The sequence below is a fragment of the Juglans microcarpa x Juglans regia genome, chromosome 4S (assembly GCF_004785595.1).
Source record: "Juglans microcarpa x Juglans regia isolate MS1-56 chromosome 4S, Jm3101_v1.0, whole genome shotgun sequence".
Taxonomy (NCBI): Eukaryota; Viridiplantae; Streptophyta; class Magnoliopsida; order Fagales; family Juglandaceae; genus Juglans; species Juglans microcarpa x Juglans regia.
The window spans coordinates 4,808,417-4,829,357 of record NC_054601.1 but is presented as its reverse complement, the minus strand read 5'-3'; the positions used below and the strand labels follow the sequence as shown (position 1 = coordinate 4,829,357).

The following is a 20,941-nucleotide window of genomic DNA, read 5'->3' as shown; positions in this document are numbered from 1 at the left end:
CAAAACTTTTTAGTAAAACAATCAATATCTTAACCAAAAATGAAGAACAAGAAAATATTTTATTTACTTTGATTAGTCAGATTACACACACACACACACACACATATATATTTACATATATCACCATGAACTTGGAAAAAAAACTATGAACTTAGATAAATGATTGATAGCTTTTCGTATTTTCAAGCTTATTTGTTTTCTATGTTTCTTGTGGATAAGAGCAAGCCTATATGTTCATCTCACATATATATACATATATGTGTGTGTGTATTGTAACACTCAGGCCCCAGCACCAAGCCTAAGCTAATCACAAGTTGTATAAAATTTTTCTTTTGGGTTAATATGTATGAAAAACTCACTTGGTAGTGAACGAGTAAATTTTGGAGTAGGCTACGGACGCAAAATCTATTTTGGCAGAGTATGAATTTTATTGGACTTGATAATTGAGTTCAAATTTTTTAATGGACCAAGTGGGAATTGGCTGAAATATTTATGGGACAAGTTGTATTATTTTTAGAAGCTATGTTGGGGCCCATAACTCATGGAAAAAGTCCAAATTTCCCAAAACACAAGCCTGTGAGAACCTAGGGATCAGTTTCCACACCCACACACGTCGACTCACCATGCACCTCTCCATCCCACTAGGGTTCACAACAGGGCATATATATATATATATATATATATATATATATATATATATATATATATATACCCACATATTCATGCAAACCTCATTTTTTCTTCCTCAATCTAGGGTTGTCGTCAACCTTCAGTATACGCCAGAAAACCACCATCACCACATAGTCGTTGCATCGAAGGAGTACATGCACTGAAGGTCACATTACAAAGTTGTGAGGCCGTAGCTAGTTCCACAACCATGCAACCTCTAACCACGACCAAAGAAGCCAACACATCTCACGACGTTGCACCCTCACGGTCTCCCCACAACCTTCTGTCACAACCTGTAACAATGCTACACCAGTGGACCACCACTGTAACACTCCTCTACTCAGCCACCGTGAAACTTACTACACGAATAGCCTTGTTTCACACCATTAACCGTGCACTAGCACCGCATAGCCAAACCAACCCCCGTCGCACATCATCTTCCTCTACGCCAACAACCTCCATACATCCAACCCCACATGGCAGGCTTTGTTTCTGCTCTTCAAAATAGAGCACTTGCTCCCCCACCGTGACACACAGAAATTGCAAGTCGTCACATCTCAGCTGACGGTGAAAGTTACAACGTTTGGTTGCTCTACACAGTGAGTCTCTATCGCCGAGCACCCCAGGCGTAGCCCTCAACTCTCTCGGTAATCTCTCTTTCCCTCACATCGTGTTCTCTCTCTCTCTATTCTCTCTCTATTCTTTCTGGCCACCAGGTTTGCCATCGCACCAACTCCGCCACATGGTTTTTGTTCTCTCGGTGAGTTATCTCAGACAGTCCCTCCCTTACCAGATGTACTTCCTTTGAAGCTTGTTTTTCTTCAAGTTCTAGCCTTTGAGTTCTACCCACTTATTATATATAGTTACATAAAAGCCCTTAAGATCACGTGTATAGCTCATAATGGAAGATTTTAAGCCTTTTTAATATTAATTACATCTCTGCCCATTAGTTGGAAGTCATGGTAGATTGTTTTATTCTATTTCAAGTAGGTCGTGGCCGGATGTTGAGTCCGATTATATTTGTTACAAAACATGACCTATAATATCTTGTGTGGGTTTCGGCTTCACACTACAAGAAAAAGCCGTTTATGGGCCAAAAGATATTGCGATGAGCAACAATTGGACTGCAGAGGCCGTTTATCACTGTAACAGTATTTTTCTTCTGGAGAGAGAGAAAATCACCGCTAAAAAGACTATTTGCGCTGAAAATATGTCGCCGCAAATATAATCCCAGATACAGCCTCGGCGTATAGCACGCATGGGTCTTTGACGATGATGTTTTTGCTGTATTTGCGGTGATTGAAATTAAAATCCTGCGAAGTCCCCTTCTTTCTTTTTCCCCCTCGTTTCTTTTCCTTCTCCCGCTTTTTTCTTTTCCCCTAAATCGATACTCATTCTCTATCGTTTATGAGTTTGCTGCCGCCCTTCCCAAGTCGTGCCTGCTGCCGTGCCATCGCCACCTCTCTCTATCTCAATCCTCTGTCTATTTCTTTCTCTATCTTCGTCTCTGTGTGTGCACGTCTCTCTCTCTCTCTCTCTCTCTCTCTCTCTCTCTCTCTCTCCCTCTCCGTCCGTTTCTCCCACTCTCTATTTCGCCCTAATTTTCTCTCTCTCTCTTGATTCCATCGTCATATGTGGGGGATCGCGACCGGATCGTGGACGAGGGGCTGCTGCTCAATGAATGGGTCTGTATTTTTCAATTTTTTCCCCTCTCGTTATAGGTATATGTATTGCAAGTATTTCATCTGAGCATAGTGCTATTGCCTTCATCTATGTTTGTTTTGATTTCGTAGATTTGGAGTTTCTGTGTACTGTCTGGGTAAGTTCACTTTTTTTTGGATATTCTCCATGATTGATTGTGAATCGGTTACGAATGCAATGCTTTATTTACATGATGTATCCAAGTCATTCTATATGGAAAAACGATAATGGTGTCTGTCAAGTAATCATTCATATCTATCACATTCCTCTTTTCTGTTGTTTCAATTATTTTGTACAAGTGTGGTAGTTGGAAAATTAAGAGTTTTCATGAGTTTACCTTTGAGAAACCTCAGCTATAGAAAAAATTCAGATGTTTACTGTAAATTTGCTTTTGAGAGTGATGAGATACTTACAATTCAATGATCTTTCTGGTGACAATTTGGATTGGTTGTCAATTTCTAGCCTACTGAAAATTAGATTGGTTGTCAATTTGGTGATGGTTTTTCCGCATGTATATTTGTACATTCAGTTAGCATTCTATTGTATTGAATGGAGGCTTGAATTTTTGCATTTAATTTAAGTGTATTTGCACATGTTGATAATTTTATTTTGAAAAAAAAAATCAAATGGTGTTTATCAGCAATTAAAGCGGAAGAGTGACACAACAGATTATGAAGCTGATTCTGTTGATAGAATGGCTGGTCCTGGGTTCACTGAAGTAGTTAACAGTCCCCTTCAGAAACCTGTGTCAGTAAAAGGGGGAAAGGCAAACAAAACATCACGGCTTTCGAACGGCAGTAAATTTAGACCTCAAACTCCAGTCTCAAATGTTGGTGAGAACAAAACTTGTTGAGTATTTTCCAATATCTGTATTCCTACTATGTATCAATGTCAGTATTGGTCAATGTAAACCACAAGATACATAGGTTCTATTAAAATTCATGAGATACACTTACTGTTAAAATTTCTACAAAATTTGGCAACTTCTCCTTCCGGCAATAATCTCACTTCAGCTGGACCTTGTCGTTATGTAACACCCCCTTCCCTTAGACAAGGAGTGTTACGTATTTTTCATAAAAATAAATTTGGCAAGAGATCTCAAATTTCATAAATGAAATTAGAAATTTATTTTGTAGAAAAATATCTAATAAAATATCTTCCAAAAACATTAAATGAATAAACTGAATAAAATTCACATCATAAAAGCATGTTTTATTTGAGAAAGTCTGAACTAAAATTTATTGCTCCTTCTATTCCTGACATGCCTGCTCGTATTCATCATCCTCACCTGGGTGGTTAAAAACATGAAAACAAACAAAAATAAGTCGAATACTCAGCAAGAAATCCATCAGAACATAAACATAATAAACATAAGGTTTTCATAAAAAATTTTCATACTGAGATTTTAAATCCATGACTGTTCATACTAATGCTTCTGCTATGCATTACTGATTTAACTGAATTAACTGATTGATCTGACTGTTTTATATGATTTAACTGATTTATTTGACTGACCAACACACTTAACCCTATGTGCGAGGTTGTGCACCGGCCCCACATCCCGCTGCAGCAAGGGGAGCCACTAATAGTATTCTGGCATACTATGTGGTCACGACTGAGTTCGTGGCTTGCACATCCACCCTGAAGTTGAACTGCATTGGTACCATGCATCTGAATGGCCATCTTATTAACTGATTTGATCTTATCTTGCACTAGAATTTAAGATAGCTTACGTGTCTTATACACATGAGATGCATGACATATTATATACATAATCATATTTCTGAATTTAAACATGATGCGGAATGAAAAAATCGTATGCTATGCTGGATGACATGTTTTCATATGACATGAGTGGTGCATAAATAATGGCTGGAAATGAACTGGCTTGAATAATACTTATTTATAAGCTGAATTGTGATTATCATAATTTGTGATCAAATTACTTACCTCGCTGCGGTTCTTCTTGAATAACACTTTGTAACTTGACACCTATATGCAATAATAACTATCACTAAATTTGTTTGGGAATAAATAAGTACTAATATCTTACTTAATTAAACTCACAATCTAAAAGATAGTCAAATATATCTTTTGTTTAACACTATAATAAAAAATCCTAGTATTTAAATTACTTAAATACTAATTTATAATTTAGTAGAATACTCGAGCTATTTTACAATAATGCATAAAACTTAAATTCTTAAACTAAATTTCATTTCTTAACATAATTATTAAATCTTATAAGAAACCTAATAAATTCTATTAAATATTCTTAACATAATAATTTTATTAAATTTTACTAAATAGACAAAGGAATATTAACAAAATATTAGCAAAATATCCTTATATAATAACCTTTGACTAATATATTTATTTAAGGAAACTGAATTTTAAAATGTTAAGCTAAATAAAATTAGTAAAACTGTTGTTGAAATAAAATAAGATTAAATCCAATTTAAAATAGAAGTCCATTTAAAGATCATTAGAATTTGTAAGAGTTGCAATCTGGCCCAGAACATAATATTATTACTACATGAGCTTAACAAAATAAGCCCATCACACGCACATAAGGGCCTAGGGCCCAAGGGTCCATTAAGAACCTAAGGATTCTTCTAGAAACATGATACATGGCTAAGCAAAAAAAAAAAAAAAAAAATAGAGAGTTTGAGAGAGAGGGAAGGCCACTGCGACGGACTCACCGAGAGAGGGAGAAGGCCACTGCAATGGCTCAGGGTGGCTGTCAAGGGTCACGACGGCGCGACAGGGTGGTCCTCTGGGCAAGGAGGTGCGATGCCAAGAGAGAACTACTAAAGAAAACCGAAAGGGAGAGGAGGTTGGCGGCGGTCGAGGGTTTACCGGAAAGGAGTGGGCTCGGCGGGGCTGCGCTGGTCTGCAGTTTCTAGTTCCGCGGGTGGTGCTCCGACGTCCTATGGTGGTCGGCGGCGGTTAGGTAGAAACTAAGGCTTAAGCGAAAGTGTTGTTCCTCTGGGTATTTCAGAAATAAAGGATTTTGTGGGGTGGCTCACGAGTTTCTCATTACGTATACGGGGTAAGCACAATTTATAAGGGTAGACGATAGAGAAAAAATAAAAGGAAATCTAGAGGAGTAGAGACGTGCATGTGCAAGAGAGTGGAGACGTGCGGAGTGGAGAAAATTACTCATCAACAGAGTCGGTTCCCACTAGAATGTTAACAACTAACACTGAGAAACATACGGATTTTGAGGTTTAAAGTGTTTGAATAGAGGCTAAAAATCAAGAGATGAGGTTCGGTGGAGATAGGGAGAAATAAACTTTAAATTCAAACCAAACTCTAGTGAACGTAATCTGATACAATTTAGTAATAATTATTAAAACAAAACTCTAGTAAATTCAAATAAAATTATAATAGAAATTATTTAAAATAATCAATATAAAAATATGATGAAACTATAATCATAATAATAATAGAAAAAGTTTTACTAGAAAATTTACTTATGCCCCAAATCCAAGACTAGTATGTTACAATTATGACAGCTCCTTGGGTAACAAATTACTATTTATGCATTTATTGGTTATGTTATATCTCATTATTTTAAAAATAAGCATGGTTCATTTCATTATAGGCTATTTGTGGAATTTAGCTACTTCTTGTTTAAGAGTGACATCAATGTCATATGATTCTTATACAGGTCTCTTGACAAAGAAGTTTATCAATCTAATCAAACATGCTGAAGATGGTATTCTTGATCTAAATAAAGCAGTTGAAACTTTGGAGGTGACCGTTATTCAGGCCCCAAAAGCAGTTGATCTAAATCAAACATATCAATTATTTTTAATGTGCTGTTAGTTGAAGATTAATGATGTAGGTGCAAAAGGGGAGGATATATGATACAACAAATGTGCTTGAAGGAATTGGTCTCATAGAAAAGAAGCTTAAAAACAGAATTGAGTGGAAGTAAGGGAATGTTTTCTTCACTTTTCAAAGTTCTATGTTATATTTGTTATCCTAACTGTGAGGACTGATTATCGGCTGCATGTAAGAATTTACTTTGTTTGATGGATTATTTTATTAGAGGACTTGATGTCTCAAGGCCAGGGGAGGCTGATGATGTCGAGGGCTTGATGAAGGTTGTCGAGAGCTTGATGTCGAGAATTTACTTTCTGCTCTGGTGCTCCTGCTATTTAGGATGTTGAGAGCTTGATGAAGGTTGCAGAGCAACTTCCCCATAAATGTGCCTCTGGTCCCTTATGTAGTTCATTGATTGATGGGGTTAAATGGCTAAAGAAAGCCTTAGAGCCCATTGCTGCACCACACAATTTCAAAAGATGCAAGCTGAGTGATGCTAAGAAGTTCTTACTGACTCTCAGTATATTAAAGTCTCATTTCCGATGATGGTTGGTCAACTTCAAAATTCTATTAAGAAACACAAGCTTTGGCAAGAACAGGTGCCTCAGTTTTTCAATCATAAGTCTGAGGATCGATCTTGGTGTTTAATATTAGAGCTCAAGGTGATCATCTGCAGGAGCTTGGAAATTCTGTTACTTTCAGTTGCACCGAACTTGATTTGGTCTCTCAATTTGGTTTTGCTGGTTGGGTATCTTGAGACTTTCATTTCACTTTTGTTTTCTCTTGTAATTCTTGTATAATTTTGATGATCTTGAGGATTTTGATGATTTTGAGGACTCTGGTTTAGGCTCTGTAGTGTGTAATATATAGCAGAATAAGTTGGCTTTTTTTAATGTTTGTATGATTCAATTTCAATGTTTGCATCTTCAACTTTTTGCAGAATAATTTTGGCTCTGTAGTTTGCATGTTTGTAATATATAGTAGAATAATTTTGTAATGTGTCATGTTTGCATCTTAACTTTTATATGATGTTTGCCTTTTAGATGACATTTATTTTTATTCTTTTGGTATTTTTATTATGCTTGGATTTTTATAGATTTTCCTTGAAATATAAATTTAGTGCATGGCTTGGATTTTGATGAATACGGTTTTATGCTTTTATATTTTTTTGGGGGATCATTGTTCTTTGCGGCGAATTAGGATTCGCCCCATATATTTTTTTAAATGCTTAACTTTATTTCCGGCGAGTAATTCTCGCAGAAAATAATTATTTTCGGCCCGTAGTAATCGCCGGAAATAGTTATTTGCGGAGAACTAATCAAGCGCCAAAACTGTTTATACCTCTTCAAACTATTATTTTTGACCGAATACAGTCGCGGCAAAAGATCTTCTATGCGACGATTGTCAAAGGCCACCGCAATTGATCAACCCAGACTTGTTTTTCTCGACCAGTTTGCCGTGAACAAATTGAGGTTGGGTGAAATATTGTGGCGATTTACATGCTTTTTGCGGTGAACTTACCTCTCCACAAAAGGACAGATTTCTTGTTGTGTCATTTACATTGGCTTAGTTTAATTGAGTAAATATGTTAGACATACACTTTATCTTACATAAATAATTTAGAGTTCAATATATTAGCCAAAAAAGTTAAGTGGATATTGATGAAATTAGAAAGTGATGATATTTTAGGGTTATGAAAATTTTAGATTTTTAGAAAAAATAGGTTATTTTAGTATTTCAATCTTAAATATCAAAATACGTGTTTAAATAGAAGATTTAAATAAATTATGTATCTATTTTAAAGATGATGACTAATATTCGTTGGTGCTATTGTGAAAAGATTTAAAAAAGTTAAAAAGTCTAGGTAAGCAGAATTCTCATGCTAGACTTTGTATAAAATGATGGACTAACTTTGATTCTTTTGAAAAATGTGCACGATATGTTTGGAAATGAAATGTGAAAACAACCTCAGGCGTGTGTTTTACATTACTCATGAAATTTTATAAAAGAAGAAATTATTTTTTGTCATGACTGGTATAGACATGAGCTTATTTTTGACATTCTGCTTCTGAACTGTGCAAAAAGAGTGAATATGAGAACTAAAAATTTTTGCGTTGATTAAGTAAAGATGCTTTAATCTGTTTTTGATATTGTGAAAATGATATGAATTCGTTTAGTATTCAGTTTGATATGGTGTGGCATCTGAAAACCTTTAACATTACTTTCTAATTATGTATATGATTTTGTTGTTGCTCTGGTGTTTTGTTTTTGATCTATTTCGTTAAGGCCCCACCACGGGTAATAATAGTGGTATACAACCCTGCCACGGGTAATAGTAGTGGTATACGGCCCTACCACAGATAATAATAGTGGTATACAGCCTTGCCACGGGTAATAATAGTGGTAGACGACCCTGTCACGGGTAATAATAGTGGTATACGACCCTTCTATGAGTAATAATAATGGTATGCAACCATAGCACGGGTAACAATAGTGGTATATGACCCTGCCACGAGTAATAATAGTGGTATACGGCCCTGCCATGTGTGATAGTAGTGGTCTTTGTATGAGTGCACACCATTTTGGTGATATAGTGATTTATGTTTTGTTTGGCAATGCATAGATGCATAACCTTACCATGAGATTAAGCATGACCTCTATTCTGATATAATGATGACGATGTTCAGTTATGCTATGCCAGATGAGACTTTTGAATAAGAATATTTTTTAACTTTAGCTATGATAGTTTTTATAACATGTTATGATTTTGTATTTTGAAATTAAAAATATTTTGTTCTGCATTCTAAATTTTGTAAATGCTCATGTTTACATACTAGTATATATTCTCTACTTACGGAATTTTTGATAACTTACCCTTTATCTTCACAATATTTTTCTGATAATTGTGATGGTTCAGCTGGAAATCAAAAGTATGAAGTATTATCAAGATTTGATGTTCGTAGAGGATAAGTGTCAAAGGGTACAAGTAATTGTTGGAGAGTCCTATTTAGTAGATTTATTATTTTATGTTATTTTGGATATTTTGAGACATGGATGTTTTTGAGTCTTTGTGGAGATTTGAATTTGTTATGTTGAGGTATTTCTTTGGTGTCTTTGAGGAGGAACATATATATTTGTGTTAAAAAAATAAATTTATATTTTATGGAGTCTTTGAAGTATATATAAATGTGTTATGAGATATGATTTTAGATAACACGAGCTAACTCCTTAGACTTTTGGGACCAGGGTGTTATATTATATGATGATAATAATATCATCTTTGTTAATAACTGAGTTATACAAACTATGTAAAAGTGCGGTTAATTAGCATAAAAAAAACTAAAATGAACTCATATACAGAGTTTATTGAGCATGTGTTTTTCTTGCTATATATATATATATATATATGTGTGTGTGTGTGTCTATAATTTTATCATGATGATCAAGAAACAATCATCACAACCATTACGATCTAAACCAAACTAGTACTATTCTAAATACGAAATTGAATCAAAGATTGAATGGAGATATATAGATTCATAAAAAAAGGAGATAAAAAAATGAATTAATATGAATATAATCTTTCCTTGTACATTTTAACTTGGGACACGCAACTCTAAAATACGTTCTTGACATGCATCCATATCTCATACGAACGTTTTGCACTTGGAGGTATGAGGGTCCCACATCATCGGCACCAAGTACTTGCAGTCGTTCAGCCCGACTGCATTAAAGCTAGCTCCTATCGTCTTGTCCACCAATACCTCCCTTGGATACCCTGGAAAAGCCCCCTTCCCGAATATACCAGTGCACGCCGACACCGCTTCCAACGACCCCTCCAACGGTCCCTGATAGTAACCGTTATCAAACGGATTCGTCACCGCTCCTTCGAATACTATTGCCAGGTTGATAACCATTCCATCGACCTCGACGTCTCCGCTAGGCGAAACCAACGATGGGGTTTGAGGCCCGTATATCGACTGGTGAAATGGCCAAGCGCACTGGCCCGGGCACTGGGTTGCCAGATTACCCACCTAGGCGTATGCGTACTTGACTTTCTTGTACGACACGTACCCGTGGGTGTCGCACTCGCTCATGCAAAACTCCTCAACAGCTACGTCAGCCGAGGTAAGCACGGCGTTTATGGCATTGCTCTTGCAACCTGCTGGTCTGGAAGCCAGAAGTGTAATTTGCTCGTTCGTCAGCGATTTTCCAAACAAGTATTTCTAGTTAAGCATTTGGTTCCCAAGGACGAGGGCGCATGGGCCTCCTTTGTATTTTCTCGTGGTACTCCACCACGATTTGACGAAGGTGTGACGTGGGGTTTTGCGGGCATTACGAGAAAGTACGAAGTCGACGAGTATGGAACATTTGGCGGTGGAGAACTTCCCATACAAGAGGAGATTAATGGTAATGTTTCCCTTGGGAAGTGGACGTCGTGGTACTTGAGGAAAATTGGTGGTTGTTTTACCGAAGAGAGCATGCGCGAGTGCGAGGTGGTGATGGCAGGGTTAGGTAGAGAGGAAACGATGAGAAGCGAGATGAGGATGTAGAAGCGGTAAAAAGAAGCCATTGAGAGTGCAGCTAGGTATTTCTTGCTGAGGAGAATGTGGGAGTGTGTTATATACATACATACGTACAACGCGTACGAACAGCTAGCTGGGCTGAAGTCTGAGTGAGAGGCACGTTGTGGTGAGGCGACGTGAGTTTGACTAGTTTAATTGTGGCAGCTGTATCCTGGGAAGGAGTACTTGTCGACTCTTATTATGTTTCATAATTGATGTATAGATACATCAAGGATTTGATCTGATTCTCTCGTTTTATAAGTACCTCGTGGGAGACACGGTTCTAGGGGGATTATGCCTCAAAGGAATTAATGGAGCTCCTCGGTAATAGATCCCTCTCTTGCTTATTCTAGTGAGAACGTCTTTACTATATAAAAAAGAATGAAAAATTTCTGGGGAGAAGTCACCATAGTGAGTGTAGCTATTGCATACTTTACGTGACATAAGTCAAATGATGAAAACACCCTATAATATTTATCTCTTAAATTTGAAATTATTGTAGACTGAGAGAGTTGATGAGAGAGAGACCGACGATGAGAGAGAGAGCGGAGATGAGAGAGAGAGCATGAGGGATGAGAGAGAGTTGAGGAAAGAGAGAGCTCGATATGAGAGAGAGAGTCGAGGAGAGAGAGAGAGAGGAGAGAGAGAGCTCGAGATGAGAGAGAGAGCGGAGATGAGAGAGAGAGAGTCGAGGAGAGAGAGAGTGACGATGAGAGAGATCGAGATGAGTGAGAGAGAGTCGAGGAGAGAGAGACCGAGATGAGAGAGAGAGCTCGAGATGAGAGAGAGTGTCGAGGAGAGAGAGAGTCGAGGAGAGAGAGAGAGCCCGAGATGAGAGAGAGAGTCGAGGAGAGAAAGATCTGATGAGAGAAAGAGCGTTGAGATGAGAGAGACGATGGGAGGGATAAGAGAGACGAGAGAAGCCGTCTAGTGAAAAAAAAAATACATGGACCAAAAGCATCTACGTAGTGAATGCATTGTGTGCACCCACTACAGTGGATGCTATGTAGCAGCTCTCAGAAAGAATAGTTCACGTTGTTTAATTCGTCTATATTTCGATCGACAACGAAAAAAGCTCTTACGCACAAACGAAGGATTTTATAGCATTATCCTACGTGCAAAGATAGACAAACGACTTTAAAGATGAAATACACAAAAAGAAGGCAGTTCCATACTTCGCGAAGATTCAAGAGTCGTGACTCGTACTCACATTCTCAGAACAAGTTGGAATAGGCCATTAAGGTCCATCTCATAAAGTGATCTGAGCCCAATTGTCAGATCGATTCTGCGGCCTATAATCATTACAGTCCAATCATGAAGGGATCCAAGCCCACTTCTCTCTCTTTTGATTCGCAGTCTTGCAATCATATAAATTGGGGGTTCACTTAATATAAATCCACTAATCGAGACCTTGGAATTAACAAGCCCAGTGGCAATGCTACAAATCCAGCTTGACGATAAAGAATCCAATGGTATTGCTGATCGACAGACTACGGCTGAAATCCCAAGAGTTTTTTTTTTGTTTTTTACTAGGCAAGCAAATTTCTATTAAAAATGAAAAGGATGATACATGAGGAGGGAGTTGGGTTCCCTAACAAACGCCCCAATACAAAAAACTACAGTGCAAAGAAGGTGGAAAAAAAGAAAAAAAAAGTTTTGGAACCAATTTCTTAGTCCATACCCATGCCCTACAAAGAGGACGATGTCTTAAAAGACGGAAATAAGTAGTTCGCAAAGTTATGTGAACTATGGAACCACTGTAGGTGGTGATGGATCCGTTGGAAGTGGTGATGGTAGTGGGTGTGCTCCAGTTTGTTATCTTGAAATGTTTTTTGGAGAGATCCGTAATCCTTTTTCCAAGATCATTAGTTAGAAAAAACGATAATATAATAGAAAGCACGACAACATATGGGCTGATTTGCGGCCAGTCATTTGCCTTCCCGCACATCAATGGTGGTGCATGGCAAATCCACGACCTTGGGAGGAGAAATGATTGGATTGCCTTGAACTCTTGTTGGAAGGTTTACCATCATTTTTTTCTGCATAGAAGGCAGTATACTGTGGAGAATCTGGTGTATGAAGGTTGAGGTGAGTCTCATAACTTTGAAGTAAGGGGACTACTTCACTGTAAGAAGGCATTGGTGGCTGGAGCATCGAGGTAGTGAATGGTTTATACCGTGCACCAAGTCTTGTAAGTAAGGAAAAAACCTTGTTCTTGTCACTAACTACATGTCCAATAGCAGCAAGGCTATCACATATCACCTTGAGTTTTCGAAGGTATTCATTGAGAGAAACTTCATGAGCACTAGGCATAGGCTTCCTTGAGAGCTGCTCAAACCTGTGTTGAGGTATCAAGGCCAATAGCATGACCAAGAGCCTCTTCTGCTAAGGTTCCAATGATCCGACCTTGGAGTAAATGATCTGCTATTTTCCATTTTTTGTATTCTGGATTGGGGGCAATAATAAAGCCATCGGTTGCTAGAAGTACAATAACTGGGGATTGGCTTTCTCCAGTGAGAAAATTTGTAAGCTCTTGACTTTCAGTAAGTGCAAGGACTTGCTCACGCCAGAGAGGATAATTTTCAGGCTTGAGCCTGAGGGTAACAAAATTGCCAACGTTGAGAGAAGCGGAAGACATTGTATTACTCTAGTACCAAAAAGAAAATAGACAAAATTGGATAGATGAAGAAATCTCACCACACCAAATTAGTGTGTGGTTGTATATCATTTATACAACTTTCTATCTCTTTAGAAATGTATAATTACAAAGTAAAAGGCTAAACACAAGGCTGCTATCGTGCTAGAGTTATTGGCAGAGATTTTGATTGAGCTAGAGCCTTCATCTGCAGATGTATATCTTCTGAAGTTCCCAAGTCTTCATCCATGATTTGAGCAGAAGTTGTAGACACGAATCCGCTATTTTATTGTAAGAGCCACAGCTCCATCCTCCTCTTCGACGAAAGCACTCAAAGTAATGGAATTTTCTAGAGAGAATGAAGAGGTTCTCTCTCTATACCAAGTTATGAGCGATACACATCTCCTACAAATTTAAGAGTTGATAGTACCAAATACTACTTAGGAGAAAAGAAATGACAAGAACCCTACAAAAAATGAACAAAATATATTAATTCATATCACTTTTGACCGGATATGTGTGTGTATAAATATTACTTGATAAGTATCTATCATGTTTTATTTCATTTTTAATGGAAAAGTTTTTAATCGGACTTTTGAGGTTTGCCTTTATATAAATTTGTTTTAATGGTAAGCTAGCTACGTGTAGCAAAATACGTGGGTGACATTCTAAGAGTGTTATTTATTGGTTTACACATGGAACAATGATGCACTTATGTTCCAAGTTATGGCTCGTGGTTTGAGTTATGAGTGGATGGGCCGCTTTATGTATTGGACCACCCTTAACATTGAAAAAAGATGAGAAGCAATCGCAAATTGAACTCTATGCCAACTGCCCAGCATTAGCTGTATCTGAACCAAACCGTTATCAATTAATTGTGAGAACTATTTTGGACGTATTTTGTACCTATCGGGAGGACTCCTCGGACAGTTAGGAGGTGGATGAGGACAGTTAGGAGGTGGACTAAAGGACCTACAAACATACAAATAAAGAAGGGAGCTTGAGGGTGATCAGGGGACCCTCTGATGCTTAAGTTAGTTTTTCTTTTTAGGAAGTGTTTACTTTACCCATACATTTTAAATTCTGTGAGTTTGATCTTACTTTGATTAGGCTTTTATACTAGGCAGTTTGGAGTTCTGTTGCTTACATCCCAATGAGCTATCTCATTGTGCCTCATGCACGCAAATCAGTTAGGGGGCTTGATACCCTAAGAAAAATAATTAATACGGTGTTAAGCTTTGACTCACGTCTCGGTGCCCCCTTAGTCAGGTCCGACGAGTCCCTCTCCCTCTCTCTCTCTCTCTCTCTCTCTCTCTCTCTCTCTCTCTTTGCGATGAGAGCCATGGTTATTCTTTTGACACACATTCTCACGGCTACTGCTTCACAACCATCATTTCAGTTGCCTCTCAGCATACTGTGGCGGTGCCCACCTTTCCTTCCTCAGTGTAGGAATCATGGTTACCTCTCCCACACGCTTCCTAACAGCTGTTATCTAGGGACTTAAGGAGATTGTGCCTTTTCTGCTTGTCCTAGCGGCACCCACCTTCCTTTTTCCAAGTGAATGGTGGTTATAGCTTTTCCCACACGATTCTTGGTAGCTACATGCTAGTGATGATTCGAGGCGGCTGACAGGTCGTCATATGTCACCTCTGGCAACTTTTGTCGACGTCTCATTAGTCTTGGGCCGGGACGAACAAGCCTCTCACTTAATGGGACAAGCCCAGCAAAGGCTGTCATTTTCACTTTGCTAGACCGATGGGCCTCCCTTTGGATCGTAGGATCTCGAACTCTTAGATTGGGCCTTTTTACCCTCTTCAAGAACGGTTTTAAAAATGTTTCCGGACAAAGGTTGTCTTGATCTCTTCATATGGGAGGGCCTAGGCGCCCACGTACTTGGGACCCCAAATAATATATAAAGTTAGCATGTATCTATAATGTGTACTTACTACTTAGCTATTCTTGACATTGATATTCTTTTGGAATTTTGGGGGACCCTATAACGCTGTTAGAATAGAGCCTTATTTTTCATGGCTAGGATTTTTTTGGAATAATGGAGAGAAACAGATTGAAAAGAACCCCAAGATTGAACATAGCATATGAAGAAATTTACTTTTTTATTATTTAAGCATCATATCAATAAGATATGTAAAAGAATTTTGTGAAAACAAACTAGGAGTAGTAACGATCTTTCTTTTGTCTACTGTCTACTATATTGTATACACTAACAACCGATATTTGGGCAGATCTCTTCTCAGACTAGTGTGGAACAGGTTTTCTTAGAGGGGTCGAAGAGTGCTGGAAGCAAGTATTTCCTTCCATCAACACCATTTGCATTATAGCTAGCACCAGTCGCCGGGTCCAACAAGAGGTCCCCGGCATAGCCAGGGTAAGCCCCCTTGCCATACACACCCGGACAAGCCGATGCAGCTTCGAGTGGCGCCTCCTTTGGACCCTGGAAGTAGCCATTTCCAAATGGGTTGGTAGCTGTACCGGCTAAGAGGCTAGCCAGGTTGATGACCATGCCGTCCAGACCCACATCGTTGTTGGGTGCAACCAAAGGCGAGCTCTGGGGCCCGTAGATGGGCTGGTGGAATGGCCATGCGCATTGACCGGGGCACTGAGTCTCTGAATTGCCAACCCAAATGTAAGCAAACCTGTCGCTCTTACCCTTCACGGATGCACTCTTGGAAGATCCGTGGGTACCGCATTTGCTTGAGCAGAAACCTTCCACAGTCACGTCCGCTGAAGTCAGAACCACGTTAATGGCATTTTTCTGGCCTCCCTTCGATGCCAATTCAATTATTTGCTTATTCGAGAGTGATTTACCCAAATAGTAACTCTCATCGACCGTCTGAGAACCCAATGAGAGGACAAGACCGGAGGGCTTCTTGGAGTTGACGAGGCGGTAGTATTTCTCGATGGTTTTCCACCATTTGGAAACTGAAGGTTGCGCCGTGGTGGGCTTGGAAGTAGAAAGGGAGGTAATGAAATCTGAGATGATGGCTCGTTGGGAGGGCTTATATTTGCCATACCAAATCAGATTTACTTGGATTTGACCAGTAAGAAGAGGGCCATTGTGATATTGGAAGAGAAAAGTGTTTTGGGTTTCATCTGACTCAGCAAGTCTCCTCGCTGCCAAGCCGAAATGGAAGAGGGAGATGAGAAGGAGTAGTTGTAGTAATAGATTGATGTAAACCAAAGATGCCATTGTAAATTTCAGGATTGTAATCTCAGAGAGGGTTACACACTACAAAAGATGAGATGATTAGAAAGCAGAGAATGCTATGCAGATGGAGTTTGGGATGTGGAGAATGAGTTTTGGGGGAGATATATATATATAGTGGTCAAAAGCATGGATGAGAAACAACTAGGAAGGGACGACGAACAGGCAGCTGCATTCGAAAGTGAAATTTATTGGTAGAGAGTGAGATGCCAGCAGGTAACGCGTTGCTTTTTTAATCAATTCGTCCGTGGCACTCCCAGCCGAATCTACTTTTAAGTCAACAATATATCACTAACATTACAGGTCTTAAACAGCTAAGAGGAATAGGACTAATTAGATTGCCCAATGGGCAAAGACGAGGAGGATGGCAAGGGACAAAAAATGAGTGCTACTGGTCTGGATTTATTTTAGGAACCACTATAAACGTTCTAAACGGGGCAGGTGAATCTTTTTTTTTTTTTTTTTTTTTTTAAGATGTTATATATCTGTTATTCTCATAGCTGTTTTAGCTCAGCCAAGCCGATACTTTTTTTAACCATTCCTTGACTGAATAAATTACCCTTTCCATAATTCACACCAAGCACCCATAGCTCCAAATTATTAGTTTTATACCGAAAGTCTTCATAATTATCTCGAATATAGATATTCATATATATATATATATATATATATTTTGGTAGAAGTTTGACAATGTCATAGATTAGAAGAAGCTGAGACACCAACACCAATTGTTTATAATTTCGGAAAGGTGGGCCTGGTGAAACTCCAGAGTCGAGGAAGGATGGTCGGTGCTTGGTGCTGACATACTGAGATGTCAGGATATTGGACTAACGTGTTTGGGGGGGGGGGGGGGGGGGTGGAGGTGCGCGTGGAGCATAGGCGAACTTATTGTCCAAGCAATGCATTGCCTATTGGGTTTGAGCAGGGTGCATGGGCGGCATAATGGTGCGTAGCGTATGGTGCACTGGCAAGCTGGTGGGGTTTTATTTTTTTTCCTGTATTGTGGTCCACTCACAGTGTCTATTGACATGGCGCTTTAAAACCTTGCTTCTAGGGGCTACAGCTGGAATTCACTTTGTGCGGGATTAATCCATACCAACTCAACTCATTATCGCTCCCAACCAATCCGTACCGTCTTTACAACATTTATTTGCGAATTTAGAACTTGTTTTTTTTAAGATTTCATCCATGCACTTTTTTTTTTCTCAATAGAAACAGTCTCTTATTATATGATTGAGTAAGAAGTCATTCCATTAAGTTTCCCATCAAACACTGTTATAAGGCTACATTTGAATATAAATATGAGTTGAGTTGAGTTGAGTTGAGTTGTAAATAATAACATTTTGTAGATCTCATTGAGATGTGTTTAATTTTTTTAAGTTGATATGTATTTAACTTTTTAGATTGAAATGTATAAAATAAGTTGAGATGAATTTAATTTTTGTATAAGAAGTTTAAAAAGTAATAAATCTCATTAATGATTAGTTTGTAATGAGTTGAGATTGATTTAACAACTAAATACGATCTACACACATGTGAAAACTGTGTATAAATTTGATTGTCATGTGAAAAAAATTACTTTTTTAATAAAAACAGTTAGTCTGAAAATAATCTCTTATGTTATGGATAAGTAAGGAAGAACTCTTTAAGGGAAAATGGTGAAGAAAACAAATCTGAGCGTGCAGCGTCGTCCAGAAGGGAGGTGCATAGTCTACACGCACCTTGCGTGATGGTCATAAAAATGGAGGTGGTGGAGGACTTGGACGCTAAACTGTTGTTTAGGTGGCATGTGATCTTAAATAATGGACGAAAAATCACTTATTGCAAGGACCATTTACCTTCTTCATATTGTCGATCAGTAAAAAAATTATTTATATTTGACTTTTTTGAAAAATTTTAATGAGTCTCTCTGGTTTGTAAATTTGTAAATAGAAGAAAACTTCATTGAAGACTAGTTGCAAACATTGTTAGCATTCTTTGTTTTGACTGGCATGTGTCGCTTAAGATTAGGATTCATTTAGGTTTTGGGCACGATAAAAAGAAATAAATTAAATGGAAATGTTTATTATTTCATGGGATCACAAAATAAATAATGAATTAAACAATCAAATATCTTTCTTATCTCTATTTTCTACGGTCCACTATCATGTATACATTAATGGGCAACGTTTTTGCACGTAACAGGATCTTCTCTCAGACCAGAGTCGAACAGGTTTTGGTTAAAGACTAGTTGCAAACATTATTAGCATTCTTTGTTTTGACTGGCATGTGTCGCTTAAGATTAGGATTCATTTAGGTTTTGGGCACGATAAAAAGAAATAAATTAAATGGAAATGTTTATTATTTCATGGGATCACAAAATAAATAATGAATTAAACAATCAAATATCTTTCTTATCTCTATTTTCTACGGTCCACTATCATGTATACATTAATGGGCAACGTTTTTGCACGTAACAGGATCTTCTCTCAGACCAGAGTCGAACAGGTTTTGGTAAACGGGTCGAACAGAGCTGGAAGCAAGTATTTCCTTCCATTAGCACCATTTGCATTATAGCTAGCACCAGTTGTGGGGTCCGATAAAAGGTCCCCAGCATAGCCGGGGTAGGCTCCCTTGCCATACACACCAGGACAAGCCGACGCAGCTTCGAGTGGCGCCTCCTTTGGACCCTGGAAGTAGCCATTACCAAAAGGGTTGGTGGCTGTACCAGCTAAAAGGCTAGCCAGGTTGATGACCATGCCGTCCAGACCCACGTCGTTGTTGGGAGCAACCAAAGGTGGGCTCTGGGCCCGTAGATGGGCTGGTGGAATGGCCACGCGCATTGTCCCGGCACTGAGTCTCCGAATTGCCAACCCAAATGTAAGCAAACCTGTAGGTCTTACCCTTCACGGATTCACCCTTGGAAGATCCATGGGTACCGCATTTGCTGGAGCAGAACCCTTCCACGGTCACGTCCGCTGAGGTCAGAACCACGTTAATGGCATTTTTCTGGCCTCCCTTCGATGCCAACTCAACTATTTGCTTATTCGAGAGTGATTTACCCAGATAATAGCTCTCATCGACCATCTGGATACCCAATGAGAGGACAAGAGCGGAAGGCTTCTTGGTGTTAACAAGGTGGTAGTATTTTTCGGTGGTTTTCCACCACTTGGAAACCGACGGTTGCGCCGTCGTGGGATTGGAAGTAGAAAGGGATGTAATGAAATCTGAGATAATGGCTCGTTGAGATGGCTTAAATTTGCCATACCATATCAGATTTATAGAAATTTGGCCAGTTATAAGAGGGCCATTGTGATATTGGAAAAGCAGAGTGTTTTGGGTTTCATCCGACTCAACGAGTCTCCTTGCCGCCAAGCAGAAATGGAAGAGGGGATGACCAGGAGTAGTTGAAGTAATAGAATGGCGCAAACTGAAGACGACATTATAAATTTATGGATAGAAATCTCCGAAACAGGGTTAGCAACTGCAGAAAATGAGGTAAGAATTAAGAGAAAGTTATGCGGAGTTAAGATGTGGAGAAAAGGAGCAAGTGGAGGAATATATATAGGGGTCAAAAGCACGGGTGAGAAACTACGAGGAAGGACCGAACAGAGGCATTAGACATTGAAAATGATAATTAATATTGCTGGAGAGTGAGATGCCAGCCAGCCCTAGGTAACGCGTTATCTTTAATTAAAAAAAAAAAACGATTTGTGAGCAACCTACTCTCGCGATCGGCATAATCTACTTTATATTGAGTCAATAAAGTATCACCAACATTACAGGTTTAGGCCAGCCAATAGCAGGGGACCCAAAAAATGAGTGCTACTGGTCTTGACTTCTACGAGGAATCACAAAAAAGTGAAAAATTCATTCAAAAATAGAAAAGATAAACCAGAACAAAATATTGATATTTTAACTCAAAACAATAAAAATCTGAAAATGTAAAGAAATAGAAAAAGAAAACTTATATTCATTTTTTATTTTTTTATTTTATCAAATATGTAACATATGAATGATGAATTGAAAAATTCAATAAGTTTAATAAAAATAAAATAAAAAAAAATAAAAAATTATAGTATACGTAGATGATGAGCAGCAATCAGTGAGCTCGTGTTATTTTTAAGTCGAATTTAGCGAGCCGTATAGTTCGCTTTCAGCCACATCGATCTACTTTTCAGTCAACAGAACGTAACAGCTTCCGCCTTTCGGCCAGCTATTAGGGTAATGGGACAAAACCCAGCTTCGTTAGAATGAAAGAGGACGAAACTGTGCCCCCTTTGAGTAATGGAAGAGGACGAAAGCGGCCAGCTATATCCGGGGATCAAAAACGCTTAC

The 20,941-nt window shown here is 38.5% G+C and overlaps 1 protein-coding gene and 2 pseudogenes across 1 annotated transcript; all 3 read right to left on the bottom strand.

The window, feature by feature from the left end:
- Positions 1-9,848: 9,848 nt before the first annotated feature.
- On the bottom strand, positions 9,849-10,774 carry LOC121263052 (annotated as a pseudogene).
- A 4,724-nt stretch (positions 10,775-15,498) lies between these two features.
- LOC121263042 (protein PHOSPHATE-INDUCED 1-like) lies at positions 15,499-16,719 on the bottom strand. The gene has a single exon (XM_041165818.1). It carries the CDS (start codon positions 16,607-16,609, stop codon positions 15,653-15,655), a length of 957 nt encoding a protein of 318 aa, XP_041021752.1. The 5' UTR covers positions 16,610-16,719; the 3' UTR covers positions 15,499-15,652.
- Positions 16,720-18,943: 2,224 nt separating this feature from the next.
- Positions 18,944-20,149, bottom strand: LOC121263041 (annotated as a pseudogene).
- Between the last annotated feature and the right edge of the window lie 792 nt (positions 20,150-20,941).